Here is a 24792-nt window from a genome sequence, read left to right on the forward strand (position 1 = left end):
TTTGAGAAAACAATAATGTTTGTATTTTTGAATGAAATATAAATTTGAAGATAGCATACAAATTTGAAAAAAAAAATCGATATTAGTATCAAATTAACTATTTACTGGTTCTCTTTTTTTGGTGTAACTTCTTTGATTCAATTTTTTTTATTACAACTTAATTTAGATTTAATAACAAAGTAATTTAGTTTTGGTCTAATAACATATTTTTTTTATAAAGATAATAATTAAATATTCTGTTAGAACTCAATGATTATTTTAATTATATTTTAGATTTTCTATATTTAAAATGGATGTTTATCCTGTATTTGATTATGTTTATCTGCATTTAGTTCACAAATTTAAAGATAAAGCTTTAATAAGTTGTATTTATGCAAAATTACTTGTAATATTGAATTGTAAGTAATATACATCAATAAACAGTACTTTATGTATAAAAAGTAGTTTTTAAGAATTTTTGTCAAATGCTTCATAATATAATATAGATTAGAGAGGGATAAGAAGATTTTTATCTCCGATTTGAATTTCATTATGTTTTCGATTTTGAAATGGTTTAGTTTACGAACCCAATAATTAATACAACCCATAAAAACCAATTAATTGAGATATTTATGAAAATGATGAGGGTTTATTTATTATGATCTGGATATTTTATGAAAGATTATCAGAGTTTATTTATCATGATCAAATTTTTTAATCAGTATATAACCGAGATATTCATTAGATTAAATGGACAATTGATATTGATTTGTATAATTTATACTAATTAGAAGGTTTGTATTTGAAACACCTTCTCGTCGTTTATGAATTTACACATCAAATCTTACTAAATAGTTATTTTTAGGGAAATTGACTAAAATAGTCAATCTTATCAATCAAATTTACTTTTTAGCCACTTTTCAGAGTCTATTTCCAAAATAGTCGGTCTTTACTCAGATATCTTAAAATATAGCCACCTTCTTTTTGAGTCATTAAGTTAAATGACCATTTTCTTCATTCAAAATGATTTTAGCATTTCTTTCTTGGGTTGACCCAAATGTTATTACTTCCGCAATATCCAGGTCTGCAATAGCTTAAGGCCAAACAAAATCAAATTCAGCACAAATATACAATTTCGACGGTCAGATAAGTAATTGTGACGACCAGGTGCACAATTGTGACGGTAACTGGTTAAATTTTGACCTTTTTTTTTGTCTTTTAGCTAAGTCCATGATATTACGGACCTGGATATTGCAGATGTAGTGATATTTTGGTCAAATTGAGAGAGAAATTGTTAGAAAACCAATTTAGATGAGGGAAATTGTGATTTGGGCCAATTTCTCTTTTCTTCTCAAAGAAGTCCGGAATCCCGTAACTGTGATACTGCAAGCCACCTTTTGCTTGTGGTGTCAGACTTTTTTTTAACATATTCTATGAAAAAAGAAAATTATGTTTTCCGAGGATAAAACCGCAACTTGCAATGACGCGGGCCAAATCGAAAAACACAATCTAACTAACAGTTTTTGAAAATCCATGTTTTCCTTGTCCGAGTGAATGGATGGAAAGAAACTAAGAAATCTCTATATAATAATGAGTAAAAAAGGTAAATTTATAAACCCATACCTGCAAATAAAAAAAAAAGTCGAACCGCAAGTTGCGGTTTAAGCTTGAGGCACCACAAGTTACAGTTTTACCCTCGGAAAAGGTAATTTTTTCCAGCAAAAGTCCGATACCACAAATAAAAAGTGAGTTACGATGTCAGTCTTTCGGGTCAATGTATGAAGTTGAAAAAAAAGCAAGGGGCCGTTTATCAAACACTTACCTGAGTAAGCGATTACCAAGTCATGTTACCTCACCTAATGAATACGGTAAGAACTAATAATCTTACCCGGTAAGAGCGAGAAGCGAGACAAGAACCATGAATCTTACCCAGTAAGTAAGAACGACGACTCTTATCACGATAAGCGTTTACCAGGTAAATTATTGCATAAATGTTGTTTTGGTAGACTAAAATTTTACCCAATTAATAAATAATAATGTTAAATTTTACTGGTAAGGAACCGCGGCTAAATTTGATGGCTAATTTTTGAAAAAGGTAACAAAAATGCCATTTTGGTTAATTGCTCTCTTTTTGGTGCATCAAATCAAATAATCGGACACTATCAATCAACCACACTGATTTAGCATCACAAAGTGGAGTTCAAGATCAAGAAAGAAACGAAACAAAGACCTCAAACCACATAAGCATTCAGTTCGCCAAGAACACGCACTAGTGTGTGCTTTCAGGGAGTGATTAAAGAGATCGGAAACAAGAAACATTCACTGCTGAGTTTGAATTTGAATGGGAGTTCGAACAACAAAGTCAATGAGTGTGTGAGTGTGGGATTGATTCGATGTTGGTCCAACAAGATAATTTAACCCCCAATCTCAAATCATCATCACTACCAAGAACCATTCATCCAAATCGGTTTTCCCCATCTAAATCACTCGATTTCTCCACTTGGGTTTCCCAAAATCTCTACAAGATCGCCACCGTTGCCATCCTGATCGCCACCGTCGCAGCCGTATTCTTCCTTCGTAACATCGGCGACTCCGCTACATTCTTCTGCTTCCAATCAGAAATTCAACAACTCGAAACCATCCATTTCCCCCAAATTAGTTATGATTCCATCGTACCCATCACGGATAACACCACCCCTTACTCAAGATTCAGATCAGACCAGTGGATTGTGGTTTCAGTATCGGATTATCCATCGGATTCGCTTAAGAAGCTGTTAAACATCAAAGGATGGCAACTTCTGGCCGTCGGAAACTCAAAAACTCCTACTGATTGGAGTCTTAAAGGTACTATCTTCTTGTCCCTTGAAGATCAAGCCAAATTAGGGTTTAGGGTTGTTGATTACTTGCCTTACGATTCATACGTTAGAAAAACTGTGGGCTATTTGTTTGCTATCCAACATGGTGCCAAGAAAATCTTTGATGCTGATGATAGAGGAGAAGTGATTGATGATAATATCAGCAAGCATTTTGACGTTGAATTAGTAGGTGAAAATGCTAAAAAAGAGATCATATTGCAGTATAGCCATGAAAACCCTAACAGAACTGTTGTAAATCCTTATATCCATTTTGGTCAAAGATCTGTTTGGCCAAGGGGATTGCCATTAGAGAATGTAGGCGAAATCGAGCATGAAGAATACTACAATGAGGTGTTTGGTGGGAATCAGTTTATTCAACAAGGGATTTCAAATGGTTTACCAGATGTTGATTCGGTTTTCTACTTCACAAGAAAACAGAATCTTGAACCATTCGATATTAGATTCGATGGACACGCACCAAAAGTTGCATTTCCTCAAGGAATAATGGTACCCGTGAATTCTTTTAATACAATCTTCCATTATTCGGCGTTTTCAAGCTTAATGCTTCCTGTTTCGATTAGTTCAATGGCTTCTGATGTGTTAAGGGGTTACTGGGCACAACGGATTTTGTGGGAAATAGGTGGTTTTGTTGTGGTTTATCCTCCCACAGTCCACAGAAATGATACAATTGAATCATACCCATTTGCAGAAGAGAAAGATCTTCATGTGAATGTGGGCCGTTTGATTAAGTTTTTGGTTTCTTGGAAAACCGATAAGCATAATTTGTTCGAAAAGATACTGGAATTGAGCTACGCCATGGCCAAAGAAGGGTTTTGGTCAGAAAAAGATGTGAAGTTCACCGCTGCGTGGATTCAAGATTTGATTGCTGTTGGCTATCTGCAGCCACGATTAATGGCACTAGAATTACACAGGCCAAAAGGAGGTATTAATCATGGGGATCGAAAGGATTTTGTACCTCAAAAACTACCATCCGTTTATCTTGGGGTCGAGGAAACAAGTACAGTAAATTATGAAATAGGGAATTTGGTTCGGTGGAGAAAGAACTTTGGGAATGTTGTTCTTATAATGTTCTCTAGTGGACCAGTTGAACGAACTGCTTTGGAATGGAGATTGCTCTATGGAAGGATATTTAAGTCTGTAATTATCTTATCGGATAAGAAGAATCCCGAGCTTATGGTTGAAGAAGGTCACCTGGATCATCTATACAAGTAAGTTTGGACATTTTGTTTTTAGCAATGTTTAATCTTTTTTGCATGTTTAATCTCTTTAGCAAATTTGGTGTAGAAATCTTGAAGATTGAGCTCATAATATGCACATTTATTGCGTTTTTAAAAGAGTAATATAATCCATTATGGAAATCTGATCACTACAATAAGATCGGTGTCATAGAACACCAAATATGTCTGAATGTCCTAATAGAATGCTTTATAGGACTTAAGTTTATAGAACCAAACAATATGCGTCTTACATAAAGTGTTGCCGTAGGATGTTGGGATGTATTTGCGCATCCTTAGAAGTTTCTTAGGACGTTTATGGAATAAAATGTCTATATTAGCTTTTCTATAAGAAACTTTTGAGAAGTGTGCTATTACACATTTTTTATAGGATACTTGTTTTTTTATAAGATCTTTAAATAATATCATATAAAGAAAGTGTCTTAAAGAAAGTGTTAGGACCATCAGAAGCATCCTATCAACTTATTGTAATACTTTTACATATGACAGACAATTGTTTGGTTCAATAAAATTAAGTCCTATATAATAGTCTATTAAGACATTCACACATATATTTTTTTATCAACGTGGATACCCAACCTGCTATGCGAGCCGACTAATTCCAGGGCGACCACCTGCTTTGCAGATAGCCCGGAGTCACCGCATTTGAACCTCCGTGGCCACAAGGGGATTTTTATTTCTCCTTGGATTTGAACTTGGGACCTCCTGGTACTTTTGACCTTTGGAGCCAAGCTCAAACCAATCAGGCACCACCCTTGTGGTTACATTCACACATATTTGGCATCCTGTATAGCAGAGTTTGTTATTATGCTAATGGTTCCATAAGCGGTCTATTAAGAAATTTAGACATATTTTCACCTTGTCGGATATTTGTTTTCCATTTGTACAGGCAATTTCCAAGATTGTTTGATAGATTCGCAAGTGCAGAAGGGTTTCTGTTTCTTCAGGACAATACAGTTCTTAATTACTGGAATTTGGTACAAGCAGACAAGACCAAGCTCTGGATAACGGACAAGGTACTTCATTAAGAATCCGAACATTTGACTTTTACGTGTAGTTTATGGAAGTGTTTGACTATAAGTCAAATGTCTAAAGTACCCATTACTTATGACAAAATTGGGAGTCTTGTAGATTAATTTGGTGGGCAAATAAGTAACTTAAGAGTTTTTCTGAGTAAGAATGATCCTCCCACGCTTTCCTATTATGGTATACTTATTCTATACTTACCCAAATAAGATTTCTTTCCAAAAATTAACACTCTTCTCCTTGCAAGGGATATCTCCCTATTTTTCCTTCAAGAAAAAAGAGTGATCCGACCAATTTACCGCTTATTAAGTTGATTTGGAAATCTTGCAGAAAAAACTTTCCTTTTAAAGAAAGTTGAAATTTGGTCAACCAAAAAAGGGGTGGGAATTATGTAAGCCAAACCACTGGTTCAATATATCCCACTTGGGGATGGGATCTGAGATGTATGTAGGTTTGACCTCTACTCTAGACAGTAGAGATTGTTAGGAACCATGCGTTGATAATAATTTGACAATCCCTCTTTGTAGGTATCGAGATCTTGGAGCACTGTTCCATTTGATGGCAACAAGGATTGGTACGGAAAACAAGCAGAGATGATCAAGAAAGTCGTGAGCTCAATGCCGGTACATCTCCAGGTCAGTTACAAGGACCATACAAAGAACCATGACTCTACCCTGACGGTTTGTAGTTCCGAGGTGTTCTATATCCCTCGAAGGCTCGTGGTTGACTTCATTGACCTCGTAAATCTTGTGGGCGATCTTGATATCCACCAGAAAGTTGCCATTCCTTTGTTCTTTGTAGCAATGGATTCCCCTCAGAATTTCGATTCGGTTTTTAACACGATGGTTTTTAAGCGAAAACCGGCTTCAAATACGAGTTTGAGTTTCTATTCTCCTGAAGCACCTGCGGTTCACCCGTTGCGTGTTTCGAATGAGCAAGAATTCATAAAGCTTATTAGAGCAATGGCTGCTGGTGATCCTCTTTTACTGGATGTGGTTTGAGATGGATGATAGGATTGCATTAGGGGTTGTACTTTTGGCTGCATTCTTTGTACCATTCTTTTTTAGTGATGATTGTGGTTCTTGGGTGAATTCTTGCTGGAGATTTGGGTGTTTTTATAGTGTGAAAAAGGAGGGGGAAATGCAGGAAAATGTGTATTAACTAGTTTAGAGTGAAATACATAAAGGGTCCCTTGTCTATCATCTAACCTTCAATGTTCATCCCTTGCCTATCAGTTTTGTTATCGACAATCCTCCGATGAAATCTTTTATCAGGGATGAGGCGGGGTTTGTCGTCCTTGTCCCCATCCCTTGTTCTCGTACTTTATCTGTCTCTGGCTATCAGAGACGAGTGTCTCTTTGACTCCAGACTGGAAACTTGGTACTCGGTTTGCAGGGAATACCTATTCCCGATCGATTCACCCGTCTAGGTCGTGATGATAAAGAAAAATGCCTTTGATAGGGGTGGGAATAAGCCGTGGTTCATTGCCTCTGTCCCCGTCCCCAGTTATTAGAAACATGTGTATCCCCAGGCTCGAGACCCGGTCGGTGTGGGTGAAGGTGAACCGGGTACCCGCCTAGAGTCGGGCCGATCACCATCACTAATTTTCATGACGATTTATATTTTCATTTTTTATTTCTTTTTCAAATCTAAACTTAAAAAAATATGGATTTAAAGCATATTTTGATTCATCCATAGATTGGATGTGAGATATAACCGGTTCTTCGATATCTATTTCTCCAATGGTTTCAATATTTGTTTGTTAAATCCTTAAATCTTTATTTTTCAAGTCTTTGATATCAGCCGTTTTCGGTGCTTGGACTAATTCTTGACCAATTAATGGCTCTTTGGACTAGTCTTTATTCGATCGAAAGTGATTCTCAGTCGACTGAACGAAGTCCACCCTTTTCAGGCATGCCTTAGTCCTTGGTCCAGAATATGCTAGATTAAGATCCTGAACCACAAATTAAACACAACCAACAATATATTCTACGACTACAAAAAATAGTTTACTACTTTTGTCATTTATTGAGTCACGTCATAAAGATGCACAAATGTAATAAACTCAAGATTGATAAAATTACTGAACTACTCCTGTCAAATTAAAAACCTGAAAACCTTGCATAATATTTTCACGTCTCCCTCACTCTCGTATGACCAGTATTGCCACGTCCAGTTCTATCTAGTCCCTTCTGCATACCAAAAGCATGGAAATATCTACATATATCATACGGCATACCCTAAGACCTTACTCCATATACAGAGTATATTTGATTTGGTTTTATTGACCTTGGAGACTTTTAATCCTAACTTTTGTGGAGATAGGTAAACTATAATATCATTTGAAGAGTTCATTTTCAATTTCACACAAAACATATGAAGTAGAGCCAAGATTCAACCCTTAAACTTAACCAACCCAACCCAGTATAAACCAATACAGGCAAACTTTATCTGTCTTAAGACAGAGAGATTGTTTCCAAGAAGACCCATCGGCTTGTGTTTACTTAAGCTGGATTAAAAGCATGTAACAGTGAAAAATGGAAGTCCAACATGTTGCAAGGCACAATTGACCCATAAAAAGTGTGCACCTAAATCACATTCCAAAAATCAAGACTCTAAGGCCATCCTTTTACAGAGCTAATAGAAAAACCCAAATCCTTGGCAATGTACAAGCATCCTTGCATGTCATACAAGTCATTAAAGCACAAATGCTATGGATTCAGTAATTATAGCTCTGGGAAAAGGAATTCCCAACTCAAAAGCCAAAGAGAAAGAACAAATATGATGCTTTGAGAACCTCATTTGTAAAGCTAATCCACCTCCATATCAGAAATGGCTTCATTCAGGATTGTTTGAAGCTCTCTCACTCTTTGTCTGGACAATGCAATACAATCCTGCAGACATAACAAGTATTCAAATTTCTGTCAATTTCTTAGCATAGCCGGACTACTTTTCATTTCTTATTTATGTCAGTCTTAGCTTTTCTTGCTTTATTGTATGTCAAGGGATTGTTTACTTGCAGCTTGATGATCATAATGGTCTGGGCGGCCTGTTTGCTCAGCTATAACAAGAGTGTTTCTTTAAGGCTTAATATAGTTAAGCCATTATGCCAAAATGGCTATATGGAATAAGCCAGGACCTCACTTGTCCCCATTAAACCACCTCAACAAACTAACACCAGAAATGCACAACAAATAATCCAACCCTCTCTCTTTGCCTCCTTCAAACCCATCAGTCACTCGTCGCTCAGGCAAACAACTTAACCATACAGGGCTTAATGCAAAAAGAAGTAAACATCTCCTAATAGTTTTTCTTCCTGCAATTTGTGATTTCTTGTTTGTTTCGTTTTGTGTCCCTTGTGTGTCTCTGCTTCCTTTTTTGTTCATTGTACATGTTGCATGTTTACACGCTCCTATGCTACTTTTCTCCCCTGCCTCTGTTTCCTTTTTTCTTTTTTGCATGCCATAATTCTTCATAGAAACAGTCTATCTGGTCTTTAAACCTTAAGATAGAGGCAAGGTTTGTGTACATCCTACCCCCAAGACCCTACCTCTGTGCGGGATATACAAGGTTCGTTTGGTTTGGTTTGTTTATGGTATTATGAGAGATCATCCTTTCAAAGTACTAAGATATCATGCCGATACCATCTCACCAAAAACAAGAGGGAAACTGTTAAAGACCCTGACTAATTTCAGTGCTTCTTCCCAACAAAAGAATGCCTTCTAGAATTATATGACTTATTTGGAATAGGAGTGGATAGTGTAGAGCTTTTTCTATTTGGTGCCCGCCAGAAGTTATTTTGAGTCCATCGGATATTATAGAACTACAAGAAGGATAATCCAGAAAGGAGAAATTGCATGAACTACAAAGAGATATTATAGAACTACAAAATACGTTACATTTTCAGGCTATCTGCCCATCTAAAAACTGAAGTTGTAGACTGACCTGGATCACGGACTCGTAGGCAAGAGCAGGACCGCCTGGTTTGTAAAGAGATACCAGTTGACAAGATGAATCCAACACAATAGTTATCAGTGTTTCCATTATGGACTCTTCTTCTGCAGTAGGATCAGCCAGGATGTAATTCTTGTGAAGTATGCAAGTTAATGCAAATGGAATGCCCTTCAATTTGAGCTTCCTCTTTTCCTCGTTCACTGGTTTGTTTTTTAGCTTCTCTACCTCATTTTGCTTGGAAACAACCACAATTCTTCCATCATCATTCAATGACACCACCGGGATTTGCACTGCAACATAGCTTTAATTTAATGGAATTCCATGTGAATACAGTAATAAATCGGCACAAATCATAGGCATGAACCAACCAAAATTCTGGAAGGCAACTGATGACTTGAATAATCAAAACTATGGATTTCAGGTCTGGTGCTCTGAATCATTATTTCTTTTCTTTGTTTATCATGTTTTGGAGTATCTATTTATCTATTTTTGTTGAAGATTAAAAGCTCAAAGACAGATTTTAAAAGAACTTCAGTTATAAAGTCATGAGCAAGAATTGCATTGCCCACTCAGGCCACTCTTTGTGTTCTATTCATGTATGCATGGACCAACAAAACCTCTCTAGATATAACCTAATCTAATATTTCGATGTGACGGTCCTGAGGGACTCTAGCGATGAACTTCAAACAAAAGTTACAGAATCACGGGAAAGAATAAGATCAACTAATCAGCATGTTTCCCATTTTACTTAAGGGAGTCCAACAAATGCCGAACATAGAAAGAAATAAAGTTGAGCCCGTCAATCAGCAGTCTATCATCCATACAGAGTATCCAATTATAAAGAAAGAAAATGGAAAAAATAGTAATAATTTATCTGACATTAATTTTCTTATTGAAGTATATACTATTTATGTACAGCAAATTGAACTCACACACACTCTTCACCTTTGGTGAGGTTTGAATCCTAGGCCTCTAAGAAGGTTTAGTTACTAGGCACTGCTAGGCCAAAGGGGGGCAGTATGGAAAACTTTAACTGTACAACCATGGCACACAACATAGCCAACACCAGGCAATCCCAGTGGCAGCCTGGGAGCTTGATACATAACAATATCCCTAGATTGATAATGCAGAAATCCTCTCATATTCCTATTTAATTGACACAAGAAATTTCAAAAGGAACCCACACAGGGAGAAAAAGGGAAGAGTTTGAGGGTTTTGCTTGGTTCATTTTTCGATTTTGATGAGTAAAATCATGGTTTAATTTTAAACTTATAAATAGATTTCAACTAGTGATGAATAAAGTATCTTGTTGCATTATTTATGCTTTAGTTGGCTGATTCACCATCCAGTTTGTTAAAGACGAGTTGTGCAGGCAGAGGTGGTGGTGGGTAATGGTGATTCATGTGTCAAACCTCATTTGGGCTTCCCCATGGCTCCATTGCCTCCATTTATAGACAATGACTTTAGGTGGGCAGTGGGAACCACCATGGCGAAGAACGATCACTGTAAATTGGTGAAATCCCTAAACCGCTGAAGGCTAACAAACTAGAAGGAGGGTGATATTATACACCAATGCTATTTGGTTTAACGACTAGTAGTCAAGTAAGTTTGACCTTCTAGTGCAAAAATATTATAAAATCCCATGTCATTACTCATTATAGTAAGTTAATAGTTCATTCTAATTACAGCTACAGTAGGCCTATGTTTGTTTAACAAAATAAATAACAGCTTGAATAGTTGGTTTATGCTGCAGTTTCAGGAATGGCATAATAGTCCTTGGTTATTAGTTTTACCTAATACAAATCAAATAAGATCATAAAAATTGTAAAACATTGCTATTGGACAACCCTCCGGGGATTAAGTATCTTTAATGCACTTGAGTGTAACAAAGTGGTACTGTCAACCTCAAAACTGACTCTACCAACCGCTATGGCCTTCAAATTTGGACCCAAAGAATCTAAAATAATATGTAATGTTACAAGAATAGTAGAATAATTCTCTGAATTTATAAAGTAAGATGACCAAAGTTCGACATAAAAGTTGTCTTTTTGATTTTAATTGAGCAACAGTCGAATTGACCTTAATTGTACATTATTACGAGGTTAACAAGATGTATAACCCCAAAATGCAAAAAGTTGAATGAGAAAAATAGTATTTACCCTTTTAACCACATTAGTCAATGTTGAATGGTTTTTTGCAACTTGCAAGTTTATGCTGTAAAGAGTATATGCACTTGAGGTGTTTCGAGATATTATAATAATGTAAGAGAAAGTATCATAATGATAAATATGCCTAAGGAATTGAAAATATAGGCCTAGTCCTTATGGACAAGTAAAGCCAAATAAAATCAATAGTTGAACTTCATATATCATTAATAGATTACATGAGGGATTTTAGCAACCACACAAACACGTTAAATACTATGGTTGGCATATGACCAACCCCCGCCCCTCCTGTAAAAGTGACTTTTAAGGCATCAATTCCTTGACTCGTATGACAAGAACCATCTAAAAACTTTAGGCATGAGATTTACATATATTTTCAACCTCAGAAAGATTAATATGGATGGATGAGAAATGGTTTTGTAGGTTCATACAAGTTATGAGGACTTTTTGGAGTTTCAAGACACAAATAAGTCAGTCATGTAGCATGTGGGTTTGGGTAGCATGTGTATCCTTTCTAGTTACCTTTATGCGATATACTATATTTGGTTATGTTATTGAAATGCATGCAAGTGTACATTGAGTTTAGGAGGTATGACTGTGATGTGTTGCCAAGTCATGAAGGTAAATGTTGATTACAATTTACAAGTAACATTGGACTATCCAAAAGATGCTCCATGTCCCTTCACTGATGGCTGCTTATGATGCCTTCTACATTTGAACTAATATCCAGAAGCTGTTTCACAAAACTAGCTCAGTTTAATTGCATTGATTTAGTCATGGAACCACATGGAATTCTTGCATTGACAACATGATTTTAGATTTGCATTTCTTTAAAGCATGATAGATGATGTCCAGATTGATTTTGTCACTGAAATTAGTTATTTCTAGTTGGCCAATTAACAACGATAACTTCGTCAATGAAGCTAATAAGGTAATGTTAAACCATGCCTTGTCCTTGACAATGCTTACCTTACCTGTATACCTAGATTGAAACTTATTTGTTGATGGTTAATGATGATATTAGACACTAGTATGAAATCCAATTCTTTTCAGTTATGTTTTGCTTTTAAAAATTTTCTTGTTAGGCATTTACTTTCACTTAATGATTTAGTGGCACACAAATGTATGGTCTTTGGATGGTTTACTGAAATTGTACAGGCCGAGTCTTCATACCTTGTCCCTAGTGATTACTTTTACTCTGGAAGCTATTGACATGTAACATAGTTTCAGCAAAGCTGAACGGCTAAATCTTCTCTTCTGCGTTGTTTACTATTTTAAATGCTTTGCTTGTATGAATCTAACCCCATCCAGGTTCCATGGTTGAGAAAAGCAAAGGATCATATAAAAGAAAAGAGAAGCCGTACTTATAGTAGTTTATGTTGCCTCATTTATAAATTTAGGATATCTATATGTAGTTACATTGTTTCATGTACAACAGTACAAGCTCTTAGCCCTTGTGTAATGCATTGTCATGAAACATATAGGTATAAAGGTGACTGGTGTACAATTGGAAAATAAATGTTGATACATCACTTGATATCACTGCAGATGCAATGCGATGTGACTATCATGACAAACTCTCTCTGGAGCATATGGGCTCAATACCCGATTAAGTGAATTGAGTTTGGGTTACTGGAGATGGAGATGCAGATGGAGGAGCATGGCTATATGGCTATACTCCAAAGTTAGATAATAGTAAATGAATACAGAAATGTCAACCACTTACAATGGGAGAAGGCAGCAGCTGCAGCAAGTAGGGCAGCATCAAAGAGGGCACCATCAGCATCCAAACAGTATATATCCTGGAAAAGCAGCAGCTTTTAATTTGTTGAAAAAGAAGAGTTAATATCTGCACTCTAGTGCATTAGCCATGTGGCATGATACAAACAATCAGGTCACAAGCAAAATATTGAATGATGATCACTGTAACATTCTTATCCAAGAAATAAGAAATTGCTGGATAGAGAAAGATAACATGTAGAACAATGGAGAATCAAGCCACGAAAGTGAACAGAAAGAAGAGAGAACAAGATGAAACAACAGCCCTCCCACTCTCACTGAACCTTGTCACAAGAAGAGAGGAAGAAGTTCTTTTTATACAAATTAGAAGTTAGAAATTCATCTGAAATAACATGACTGGGTGGAATTCTTAGATAACAGTACCAGGTATGCCATCCAAGCAGCTTTGCCACTGACCAATGACAATTCTTTTAGATCAATCATCCCAGAACTGCAAGAAACAAATTCTAGTAAGAGACATAAGCACATCATAAGATCTTCATGCACATGCTTCAATCAGTAAAACCCGAGAAACTAGGATCATTAAACAATGATTACAGATTGCTTAGACACGATGGAGTAAGCCCAAAAGCAGACAAATTTTCACTTTCGTAACTTGTCAGGTATGGTGTAGCTCATCTTTTAGAGTAAAGAATCGAGGGCAATGGAAACAGCAGACAGAATTTCACTTCCATAACTTGTCAGGTATATTGCAACTTGCAAGATTTCTCCTTAATACGGTAATTCCTTGTGATTGATACACTTTTTCACTAACTCTGCTATAAGGCTTTGAAGTTGCCATGAAGATCAATTTACCACCCCTTGTAGAATTCATGAAGAGAAAAAAATACTAGCCCCAAAAGGCTAAAGCCAAAGGAATGCACATTGTCATGGTGATGATATCATTGAAAGATGAGCAAACAAAGAAAAACAGAACTAACAAAATCTGATGAAGACTCCATTTTTTCTAGTCATTCTTTTTCCAGTTCTTTTGTTGGAGTAGGGGTAGCTCAGAACAAAAATCTTTCACCAACTCTACCTGACATAGCACCAACTCAAACTTGCAAGACGTGACACAACACAATGAAATGGCACTGCTTTAACAAATAATCTTTCAACACAGCAGTTGATACAGTTAGTACTGAACATATATTCTTATACAAATTAAATAAATGACATAAGATTTTGTTAAAATACTTGAATCATTTTCACCACATTCATCGTTCTATTCATACACAGTGGTAAAGCCACAAAGAAGGAGAGGATACACGTGCTGCCACAGTTTATATTTTAGAAAGAGACGACTGCAGTTTATTTTGAGTTGACAATACCGATTCGTCTACTTGATATAGCGTCATGCATATCTTAGAGCATAATTAATTTACTTGACTTTTCAAAGTGCAATTAAATACCACTGGCATAAGCCTGTTCGGCCAGAATTTGGGGGGGGGGGGGGGGGCTACACCTCACCAGCTGAGAGTGCAAGAGAGGATCCAGATGCAGTCTTCAACTATCATGGTTCAGGTTTCATTCATGGTATAGTAACTTTCAAACTTAACAATATAAATTACCATTAACAACTACATCATCCAGTAACCTGTTTTCCTCAAATAACATACAAAGAAACCAGATATGGTCCAACATTCTAAAATATGCTAGTAACCCACTTCTGCCTAATCGACTACCCAGTTCTAATAAATCTCAAAGAGTGTGAAATCTAACAATTTCAAAAGTTATGAGTTCTTGCATGTGGAAAATATGATCAAATGGGTTACCTTAGGATAGTGTCAGATAACTGCTTGGACACAACAGGAGCAGCCTCGGCAGGCCTGCCAGGCCTAACAATAGGAGAACAAATTGCAGGCATGTGGAAATCTATGGCTGAAAAAGAAGGATATACCGCATCATATACAAAAGGGATAATATGATTAGAACAAAGAAGCAGATGAGATGTAAAACTAAAAGTGCATGGTAGTCAAACCTACGCAGCCTTCATCCGGTGCATCCGTTGCAGGTGTCATGACTTCCATTTTGATAGCAGCTAACATAGTCTGCAATAACAACACAAGAAAAGGTAACTTTAGTAAAGCTCCAACAAACCCCACCCCAACTTTACACACATCAAAGGTGCTATCAGAAGAACACAACCAAGATCAAATTAAAGTTTAAACAGCCATATCATGTCCGCAATGCATTTCTTTCGGTTGATTTTCATGTGTATAAGATAAACATAAAATTATTCATTAAGTAGGTGAAACAGGATTTACAGTGCAGCCTATCTTTGCTAGTGCTGATCCATCTGCAGATCCCACTGCCCCTAAATTACACGAATAAAACAATTGTGTTAATGTAGAATGTCGCACAGGAATACAGGATTGAGTAAAAAACATTCCAAATTAGACTAACCTAGAGCCAATGACGTTTCTCTGGCTTTACCAAGTGGCCTGGCATCAGGCCTCACGGACTCGACCAAATGACGCTCGTGAAATCGTAGAGGGAAAAGTCTTCTGAAAGCATCAACTTCCATCTCCGACGACAAGTCAGTCGCACCATTCGCAGAACCCCCCATTTTCCTTTCTTGTATAATTAAAGAACACACAAAAGATGTATCTAATAAACAACAGTTACTGAAAACCCTAAAACCACTGTTTCAAGAAAATCAAAAGCAATTTCTCAAAAACGAACGGATAATTTCGTGTACTTAAGAAACCATAACAATATTACATGTATACAATGAATATAATCTGACAAAAAATCAAACCTAGAACAAATAATCTGCGGAGACAGAGGTTCCGAAGTGGTAAAAAGAGCTGAAACTTGGGCTGTTCTTCCACGGTGTAGTGTTTTGGTGGTCTGTGTGTGCGAATGTTTAAAATAGGCGGGTTCCTCGGAATGGCCCAACATGTTTTCCAGGTGTACGTGGGAAATTTAGGGGTCAAAATTTGGGTGTTCAGAAAACATGTGAAAAACGGTCAATCATATCGTTTTTTTTATGGTTCAGTGTTTTAGCACTCCGATCTGGTTTCAGAAGAAACTAGTGATGAATTTGTGGAATTCAATGGAATACGAAGGATTCAGTTCATTTCAAAAAGCGAATCAAACAAAAAAATTGGAATTTGGTCAAAGGAATTTGTCATTTCAAATCCTTCGAATCAAACGGCCATTAAGTTTTTTATTCCCGGCTTCTCTCAACGATAATCACTTGCTTGTTACATGTCTTCTCCTTCTCTCGTTGATTGTCTTGTCATTTTTAGAGGCGGGCATGGTGCAGTACCATGTTCTTTTTTCCATATACCGTGTACCAATCGGTTATAATTGGTGTGCAAAATTTTATATCATTTACCAACCAACTATACGTGATGCCAACTGTTTCTGGTTGGTACTTGTTGGCACGGTTTGGTTTTGTACCAACATGGCAAAAACTGAAGTTACAAATTTATTTTAAATTGACATCTTTATCAGCTAGATTTAGATGCACTAAAATCATCAAACATTCAGATAACATAGTTCAACAAAATTTTAAAACATCTTAAATATATTAGTTGAAAGATAAATTCTTTTCTTATAAACAATAATCAAATTACTTAAAATGGCAATTTAAGATTTAGCATCAACGGATCACAAATCAAACCTTACATAAAGTCTATATTAGGGATAGGTGTATATAAAACTCAACAACGGTTGCTATCGCCAACTTATGAAAGATGTTCAAATGGCTAAATCCTCTTGTGCCTCTAACTAGCACTTATCACAGTGTCGTTAGTACCATTCCCAACGAGGACCTAATACACATTCGACAAATAAAAGGAATTAGGCTTAACGCCTAGTGAGTTCAAGTTGTTTTCATCTTTAATATAAAACAGTAAAACTGAAAAGACGCTATTTAAATCAGAATTTCCAAAATGAAATATATTAAATATAAAAACAATATCTTTCCCAAAACCCATCATTTTCGTGATGAAAACTTATTAGTCAAAGTACTCATTTACCATAACCAAAAACCATTACTCGCACAAAATGTGTATAAGGTCTAATATTTAAATACTGAAGACATGGATAAAACTCTATTATCCAAAATATCAAACATGGATAGGTTCCAATACACCAAAATCATAAAATCATGGAAAATACTCCATACTCAAAATAACACCAAAAAAATGGATAATACAATAACACCATTCTAGTGACAAGGGAGACCTATATCCATCAAATGTGGCGGAACACAAAAATGTGTCACATATCAACATTATCGAACTTCACCTCATATCCGCTAACTTTTGTGCATATTGTATCACGTGTCACCTCAAGTCCATAATACCTTCAGTGCGCATCCCTTATGGGTGTTACCTCAAGGTCACAATACTTTTAGTGCACATTCCCAAACTAGTGTCACCTTAAGGGTACCAAATCTTAGTGCAATTTGTTCTCTAATTGAGTTCCAATCTCAAGGTTCACATTCGACATTTAATGTCTACTCACTAGCATTCAAGATACGAACCTTAAACTTCCTACTTAATAACACAGTGGTTTAACCCTCATTCATAAGGTTCATTGTAACAACTCGTCCCACATTGATAGAAGGTGAAAATTGTTAGCTCCTTATAAGTCTTAAGCAATGGGCTACCAATAACTTCCACTATGGTTTTAAGTTGGATTCGAAATTATTGACCAGTCCGTTCTTTGGGCGTTGGGGGTGTTACAAATGGTATCAGAGCCGATTCTTACACCATTGGGATGGTGGGGCAAACCTCATCGGGTATGATGAGTCCTCAAGAGGGAGTGTTTGTAACATCTTTGGCCAATCTCACATTGTCGATAACAAGGAGAAAGATTCTGGGTAGACCTAGCGAGGACGTCAGGAGTTTAAGTGGGGGAGTTTGTAACAACTTGTCCCACATGGATAGAAAGTGAAAATTGTTAACTCCTTATAAGTCTTAAGCAATGGGCTACCAATAACTTTCACCATGGTTTTAAGTTGGATATGAAGTCATTGGTCCAGTTCGTTCTTTGGGCTTTGTAGGTGTTACATTAAAGCACCAAAACACATGCCTAATAGTCTGACTCCTCGCTTATTAAACATGAGTGATTCATATGTCTATGGATCCAATGCATTACAGTCTAAATTACATGATCCAACTGAATGATCAACATATTCAAAACATGTAATTTTTAAGGCAAGTGCAATTTATGCATATCATGTCCAAAGCTCAACATAGAGTAAATTAAGTTGGACATATGTCCTCAAAACTCAAATGAGTCAAAATCAAGCCAATACACTACACATTTTATTTAACTGCTCAATAAAATCAACATAAACGATAAAACACATTTAATCAATGTTTTAAGCAAACATATGCCCCAAATGACTAACTAAAAAGTCTATCATTTGCATTTTCCAAATTAAAACATACTATCTATATTTCTAACATGTCTCATAACATAAAAGTATGCCTTTTCCAAGTGGTTTATAAAATCAGGTACACTAAACATGTATTTTTATCAAATAAGGTTTATTCATACAATAAATCAACAAAGGACACATTCTTATCTTTTATTTATCAAAATGTCCCAAAAACTCAAATTTTGGTACTTTACAAGATTTATAAAATTAAATTTACCCAAAGATGCAATCTCGTCAAGGTATCACCCATTCAGTAAATATCAGATACTTTAATATATCAAACTGATCATTTTTGTCATGTACATAGTTTTCACAAAGCAACTTGAATCACTAGATTCCAAGCCTAATCTTTAGCTTCCATTGGTGAAGGCTTTAGGTCATCGGGCTAAACTTCCATATCTAGGATGCAAAGCTCTAAGGTAGCGTTTGGTACGCAACCATGATTGGATAGGACTGGACATGATAGAACTAGACAAGACTGGACAAGACAAGAAGGTAGGATGGGACAGGACTGAACAGAACAAGAGTATGTCTGGTGTTTGGTACGACTAGAACTGGACATGACAGAAGTAGACAAACTATCCCCAAAGTTATTTGATGATTTTAAATATTATATAATAGTTATAATTAACACAAATAAAGTAAATAATTTAATTTATAAATATTTGCACACAATTTTCATATAAATGAATACATACATATATAATGGTACCAAATTTGAGTGAAATTTTTTATATAAATTGATGTTAGTGGTGGTGGTGGAGGTGGTTTTGATTATGGTGGAGGTGGAGGTGGTGGTGGCCGATGGTAGTAGTAGCAATGGGTGGTGGTCGGTGGTTATGGAGGTAGAGACAATGGTGGTGGTGGACGACGGTGGTTATAGAGGACATGAAGATGGTGGATTATGGTGGTGGTGGCTGTTGACAACGGTGGATGAGGTATTTGTGGTTGATGTAGTGAAGATAATGGTGGTGGTGGTTATGGTGGATGTGAGGTGGCAATGAATGGTGGTGGTCGGTGGTGGTTGTGGAGGTCGTGGAGGAAGTTTTTGCAGTAGATGAGGAGTTGGAGGTGGCCAATGGTGGTAGTGGTGGTGGCAATGGATGGTAGTGGTCGATGATCGATGGTGGTTCTAGAAGTGGCAATGGACAGTGGTTGTGGAGTTCACAAAGGAGGTTGTTACGGTATATGAGGATTTGGAGGTGGTGATATGTACTTCAAGCTCTTATGATTTGTAAAGATGTCACAAGTCTCTTCATACAAATAATGGCGCCATATTTTCAAAGCAAAGATAACGGATGCCAACATGTCAAATGTTAGTGATAAAAATGAAAATGTTTGTGATAAAAATGAAAATGTTTGTGATGCAAATGTTTGTGATGAAAATGCAAATGTTTGTGATGCAAATGAAAATGTTTGTGCTTGTGATGGTGAAAACATTGATCATGCTTCTAGTGATGTTCGTTTGAATATATTTGATCCAAGAATTTGGGATATGTTAAGTTCAAAAATGAAAGATTTGCTTGTTGAAAATGACCTATTAGAAAAACTAACATCAATTTTCCTAGAGATAATATAGGTAGACACTTCTCTGTTGAATTTTATGTTCGTAAGCTACGCAATGGTGATTGTCATGATAAAGTGGTTAATTTATTCAAAAGAGCTAGATAAGGTCTTTTGTTTTTGTTGCAAACTTTTCAAAGAAAGTCGGTCAAAAAGCCAATTAGCAAGTGTTGGATTAAGTGATTGAAAACATCTTGGTCAACGATTAAGTGCTCATGAAAATAGTCTTGAGCACATGACTAGCTTGGGAATTTGGTCCGTATTATGATTGAGATTGAGTAATAATGGAACACTTGATAAAGAGTTACAAGATTTAATAAAAAAAATGATATTGATCATTGGAAATAAGTGTTGGTTAGAATAATTGTTGTTGTTAAATGTCTAGCAAAGAATAATATGACTTTTCGTGAGAGAAATGAAAAACCTTACGGAGAATCTAATGGTAACTTTTGAAGCTTAATTGAAATGATTGTCGAGTTTGATCCTGTTATGAAAAAACATCAATGTATCAAAGAAAAAAACTCATTATCATTATCTTAGCCACAAAATTCAGAATGAATGAATTGACTTGTTGGCATCTGATGTTAAGAGTGCAATCATTAAAAAGATCAAAGAGGCAAAATATTTTTCAGTTATTCTTGATTGTACTTCGGATGCAAGTCATCATGAACAAATGACTTTGATTATAAGATGTGTTGATGTGTCCAATTCTTCTATACAAGTAGAAGAGTTCTTTTTAGAGTGACTTTTTAATGTATTGCAAGATGTTTTGAAATCACTTGATTTAGATATCAATTATGTGCGAGGACAAGGGTATGACAATGGCTCTAATATGAAAGGGAAATATCAAGGTGTGCAAAAAATATTACTTGATATAAATCCTATAGCTTTTTATATGTCATGTGGTTATCATAGTCTTAATTTAGTTTTATGTGATATGGCAAATTCTTGTCACAAAGCAAAACCTTTTTTGGTAATTGTCAATCCATATACAATGTCTTTTCTACAACTACAAAGAGATGAACTGTTTTACTAGAATATATTGATGATTTGACTTTGAAATATTGATCTGCCACTTAATAGGAAAGTCATATTGAAAGTGTTAAAGCTATCAAAACTCAAGTTGTCCAAATTAGAGATGCTTTAATACAACTGGCTCAGGTAAGTGAGGATGGAAGAGTGTGTAGGGAAGCCGAGTCTTTGGTTAATGGGTGAGCTTTCAAGTTTTGAGTTTATTGTAAGTTTGGTTATTTGGCATGAAATTCTATATAGAATTAATTTAGTTAGCAACAAGTTACATTCTAAAGATATGCTTTTTGATGTTGTAATACAAGATCTAAAGGGATCAGTTGAAAATTTTGAAAAACATAGGGAAAATGGGTTTTGCTATTAGTGAAGCTAAAGAGATTGCAAATAATATTGGAGTTGAACCTGAGTTTGCTGTAAAATATTTTTCTCCAGGAAAAAACAATTTGATGAAATTCCAAATACAAAGAGAAAACAACAATCTGCTCAAGAGACATTTAGAACTTATTATTTTTCTTTTTTAGCTGATATGGCTCTTTTGCAATTACGAACTACATTTGAACAAATGCAAGAATTTGAATATATATATATATATATATATATTTGGCTTCTTATTTGATGAGCGAAATTTGGTTACTTTACATGATGACGAGTAAAAAAAAATGTTGTTTAAATCTTGAACTTGCTTTAACAAATGGTAATGATTCTGATATTTATGAAGAATATTTATTTATGGAGTTACAAGTTTTGCAGGGAATGCTACCAGAAGAGACATATAAGAGTGAAAAATCATTGGACATCCATACAAATTATGGAGTTTGCAAAGAAGATGGACATGTTTCCACATGTCTTGCTTGCTTACAGGATTCTATTAACCGTACTAGTCACCATAACATATGCAGAAATAAGTTTTTCGAAGTTAAAGTTGTTGAAGTCATATCTACGATCTACCATGAGTCAAGAAAGATTGAACGAGTTAATAATATTGAGTATTGAGAGTAAGTTTTTAGCTAATATTAGTTATGATAAAGTGATAGATATTTTTGCTTCAAACAATGCAAGAAAACATCGTTTTAGGTGAATGGTGATGTATTTTATATTTTGTTACAAGGGTTTTGGTTTATGTCTCCCCCTCACCTGTTGCATCATTTTTGTTATATTTAAAACAAATCGGCGTGAGGATGAGCCACATAGATTGACTAGGTTCCAAACCCCTTCAAATAATTTATTTTGGCTTTTATATATTGGTTGGTTATATCGCACACCTTTAGACAAAGTAATTGGGCCACAAAGCAAGTATACAATATGGCCCAATATCGTCTTTCCAAGTAATAAAGTGGTACAAGTACCGGATTATCGTCCACGAGGATTGTAGCAAAAGTTTAATGAGAGTCTAATGAAAGAAATAATTTCAGATGATGAAATTGAAGACTTCAGTTTGATTCTGAGTTAACAATGCAAATATAACGGAATAATAAAGGTAGCAAGGGTGCAAGACTTGAGGTGAAACATAAATACAAAATCCAGCAGACAATGCTGTAGAAATACTATGGCATGCAGTAGGTTATAACTAGTTCCACCATCTTCTTTGAAGGTATTTCTCTCGGACTTCACCTTTGCACTATATTATAGCTTTGCACCCATATCTCTATATGGTGTTCAGACCAGGGATAGTGACAAAATGGTGTCTTCAAAGTATACGGCTAAACAAATCTTTTTGTTAAAAATCACTCTTTCGAGCCGATTCTCATATCATTCAAGTTGGCGTGTGTTCAAGATAGTTCATCTCTGAATCTATCGCACTTTAACACTTTTAGAAAGTGATCAACCCGTCGGGAGTTAAGTTTGAAAAACATAAATGACAAATCTCTTTGTCAGTAACTTTCTCAAGTCTATCTCTCATATCATTCAAGCTGACGTGCATTCAATGGCTTATCTCTAAGTCCATGACACTTTAACACTTTCAAAGTAACTTGAATGAAATAGTGGAACATTGTTATTGCGAAACAACGTCCACTTTCATTCGGTTTAACATTTCATCCTTTATCCTACACCCAAACTAATGAAATTAGCTACTCATTACGGAAAGTAAATGACATAAAGTAAAGATATGAATGTAAATAACTGGATATAAATGACATAAAGTAAAGATGGAAATTAAATGATGATAAAAATAAATAATTAAAGGACAGTGCTGCAGCACCTCATAATGAAGAACATTATTTGAAGAAAAACTTAAGAACTTCACTTGCATAAACTAAAGTTACTGAATGTTTGAGAGTGTTTTAGAGGATGAAGGATGATTCTAAAGGAGCACCCATGACCCCTATTTATACAAAAACTTTAGACAAAAAGACAAAAGCAATGAAAAGACAATGTTCATAAAGGGAAAACCAAAAAGGGAACATCACATCCATCCCCAAAGGTCACCAAAAAGTCCCCCTCACCAGCTGTATTGGTTAAGAACTGATGGTTCTTCAGGCTTAGACTTCACTTCGGTATGATGGCTGAATTAATAAGCACTTCTTCAAAAAGTCGCATCAGATCAGGTCAATGCTGCTGGAATGCTGCAGCATAAGGTGCAGTATTTGTAAGTTAAAAATTGTCATCTACCCCAATTGTTGTAAAAACAAATCCATCACCACTTTTAGCTCCAAACATAATAAATGAAAAATAAGAAAGTGAAAATGACTCAAGGTTGAGATAAACTAGAAGAATCTACCTATTAAACAAAAGAAATGAGTACTTTAAGCATGTAATAAACCATGCTTATCATATACACATATAAGGGGCATTTATTCATAAAGATCATTACTATTTAACGTATTATGTACCCCGTATCGGTGACTTCTCTTTTGAATTAAAATTATAAGCCCTTTGAGGCAAAAAAATATCTTTTGAAATAACGTGTCCTTTTATGGCATAATTTAAAGCTTTATTGTTTGTATTTATTTGAGTTTTTGAATTTTCTGAATTTAATTTACAAAAACATTAGAGAAATTTTTTTTGAATATCACAATATGTTTATTTAAAAACTTATACGTTTTTCATCGTGATTTCTTTGGAGAAGTAAAAATACAATTCATACTCCATCACTGAATCATATGAAAAATAAAATAATAGTAAATGACAAAATTACCCTTTGATGAAATTTTTTAGTTTATTGTTCGGTTTAAAAATAGTAATTTAGATAAGGGTATTTTTGTATATTAAATAATGAAATGATTTTGTTTGAAGGGAATCGTTGACTTAAGTTAATGAGCTCTTAAAGAGCAAATATCGTTCAAATAATAAGACATCAATAAGACACGAGAATACATAACAAGAAAGGAATTAAACCGAGACAATATAGCAAGAGCATGAGGCACATCATTCGCTTGTCTTTGAATAGTCTTAGTGGTTGTTTACTTGCGGCTTAATTAGGTTTATTGGTCTATCTGGCTTAATTAGATATTGTTTGACAAAAATAAGCTAGCTTATTTTTTGAGTAGTCTTTTGGATTCCCATAAGGTAACTTTAAAGCTATCTTGTTGATAAGCTACTTGGAGTAGCTTATTAAGAGCCTTTTGACAATTTTCCTATTATAACTATGATTAATATTAATTATTATCATTAATAAAGATTAATTATTCATGAAGATTAATTTATAGTAATTAAAGTCAATTAAAAATTATTAATTAATTTTAATTACACAATAGATATTAATAATAATTATTAATTATTTATAAATGTTTTTAACTATATCAATTATTATTTTTAATTATTATTCAATATATACATTTAGAACT

The 24792-nt window shown here is 35.1% G+C and overlaps 2 protein-coding genes across 3 annotated transcripts; one reads left to right on the forward strand and one right to left on the reverse strand.

Annotated features, from left to right (window-relative positions):
* The first annotated feature begins 2232 nt into the window (after positions 1-2232).
* LOC112513776 (probable glycosyltransferase STELLO1) lies at positions 2233-6318 on the forward strand. Its single transcript, XM_025120137.1, has 3 exons — positions 2233-4063; positions 4980-5106; positions 5644-6318. The coding sequence occupies exons 1-3, from the start codon at positions 2373-2375 to the stop codon at positions 6115-6117; spliced, it is 2292 nt and encodes a 763-aa protein (XP_024975905.1). The 5' UTR covers positions 2233-2372; the 3' UTR covers positions 6118-6318.
* Positions 6319-7654: 1336 nt separating this feature from the next.
* Positions 7655-15844, reverse strand: LOC112513606 (exosome complex component RRP43). Of its 2 annotated transcripts, none has more exons than XM_025119922.1 (9): positions 15776-15844; positions 15421-15591; positions 15282-15331; positions 14996-15065; positions 14790-14895; positions 13399-13465; positions 12962-13037; positions 9062-9360; positions 7655-8010 (listed from the first exon to the last, which is right to left on the reverse strand). In XM_025119922.1, exons 2-9 carry the CDS (start codon positions 15581-15583, stop codon positions 7927-7929), a joined length of 915 nt encoding a protein of 304 aa, XP_024975690.1. In that variant the 5' UTR covers positions 15584-15591; positions 15776-15844; the 3' UTR covers positions 7655-7926. The 2 variants fall into 2 exon arrangements, with proteins under 2 accessions (XP_024975690.1, XP_024975692.1); XM_025119924.1 differs by having other exon boundaries at positions 15421-15587; positions 15776-15823.
* Between the last annotated feature and the right edge of the window lie 8948 nt (positions 15845-24792).

This window comes from Cynara cardunculus (assembly GCF_001531365.2).
Source record: "Cynara cardunculus var. scolymus isolate 2C chromosome LG 5, CcrdV1, whole genome shotgun sequence".
NCBI classification, from domain to species: Eukaryota; Viridiplantae; Streptophyta; class Magnoliopsida; order Asterales; family Asteraceae; genus Cynara; species Cynara cardunculus.

Coding starts and splice junctions, on each gene's coding strand:
- LOC112513776 (XM_025120137.1), top strand. CDS start 2,373: ATGTTGGTCCAACAAGATAATTTAACCCCCAATCTCAAATCATCATCA. Junction 4,064..4,979: donor CACCTGGATCATCTATACAA/GTAAGTTTGGAC, acceptor CCATTTGTACAG/GCAATTTCCAAGATTGTTTG. Junction 5,107..5,643: donor AGCTCTGGATAACGGACAAG/GTACTTCATTAA, acceptor CCCTCTTTGTAG/GTATCGAGATCTTGGAGCAC.
- LOC112513606 (XM_025119922.1), bottom strand. CDS start 15,583: ATGGGGGGTTCTGCGAATGGTGCGACTGACTTGTCGTCGGAGATGGAA. Junction 9,361..12,961: donor AGCTGCTGCCTTCTCCCATT/GTAAGTGGTTGA, acceptor GCTATGTTGCAG/TGCAAATCCCGGTGGTGTCA. Junction 8,011..9,061: donor CCTACGAGTCCGTGATCCAG/GTCAGTCTACAA, acceptor TTATGTCTGCAG/GATTGTATTGCATTGTCCAG.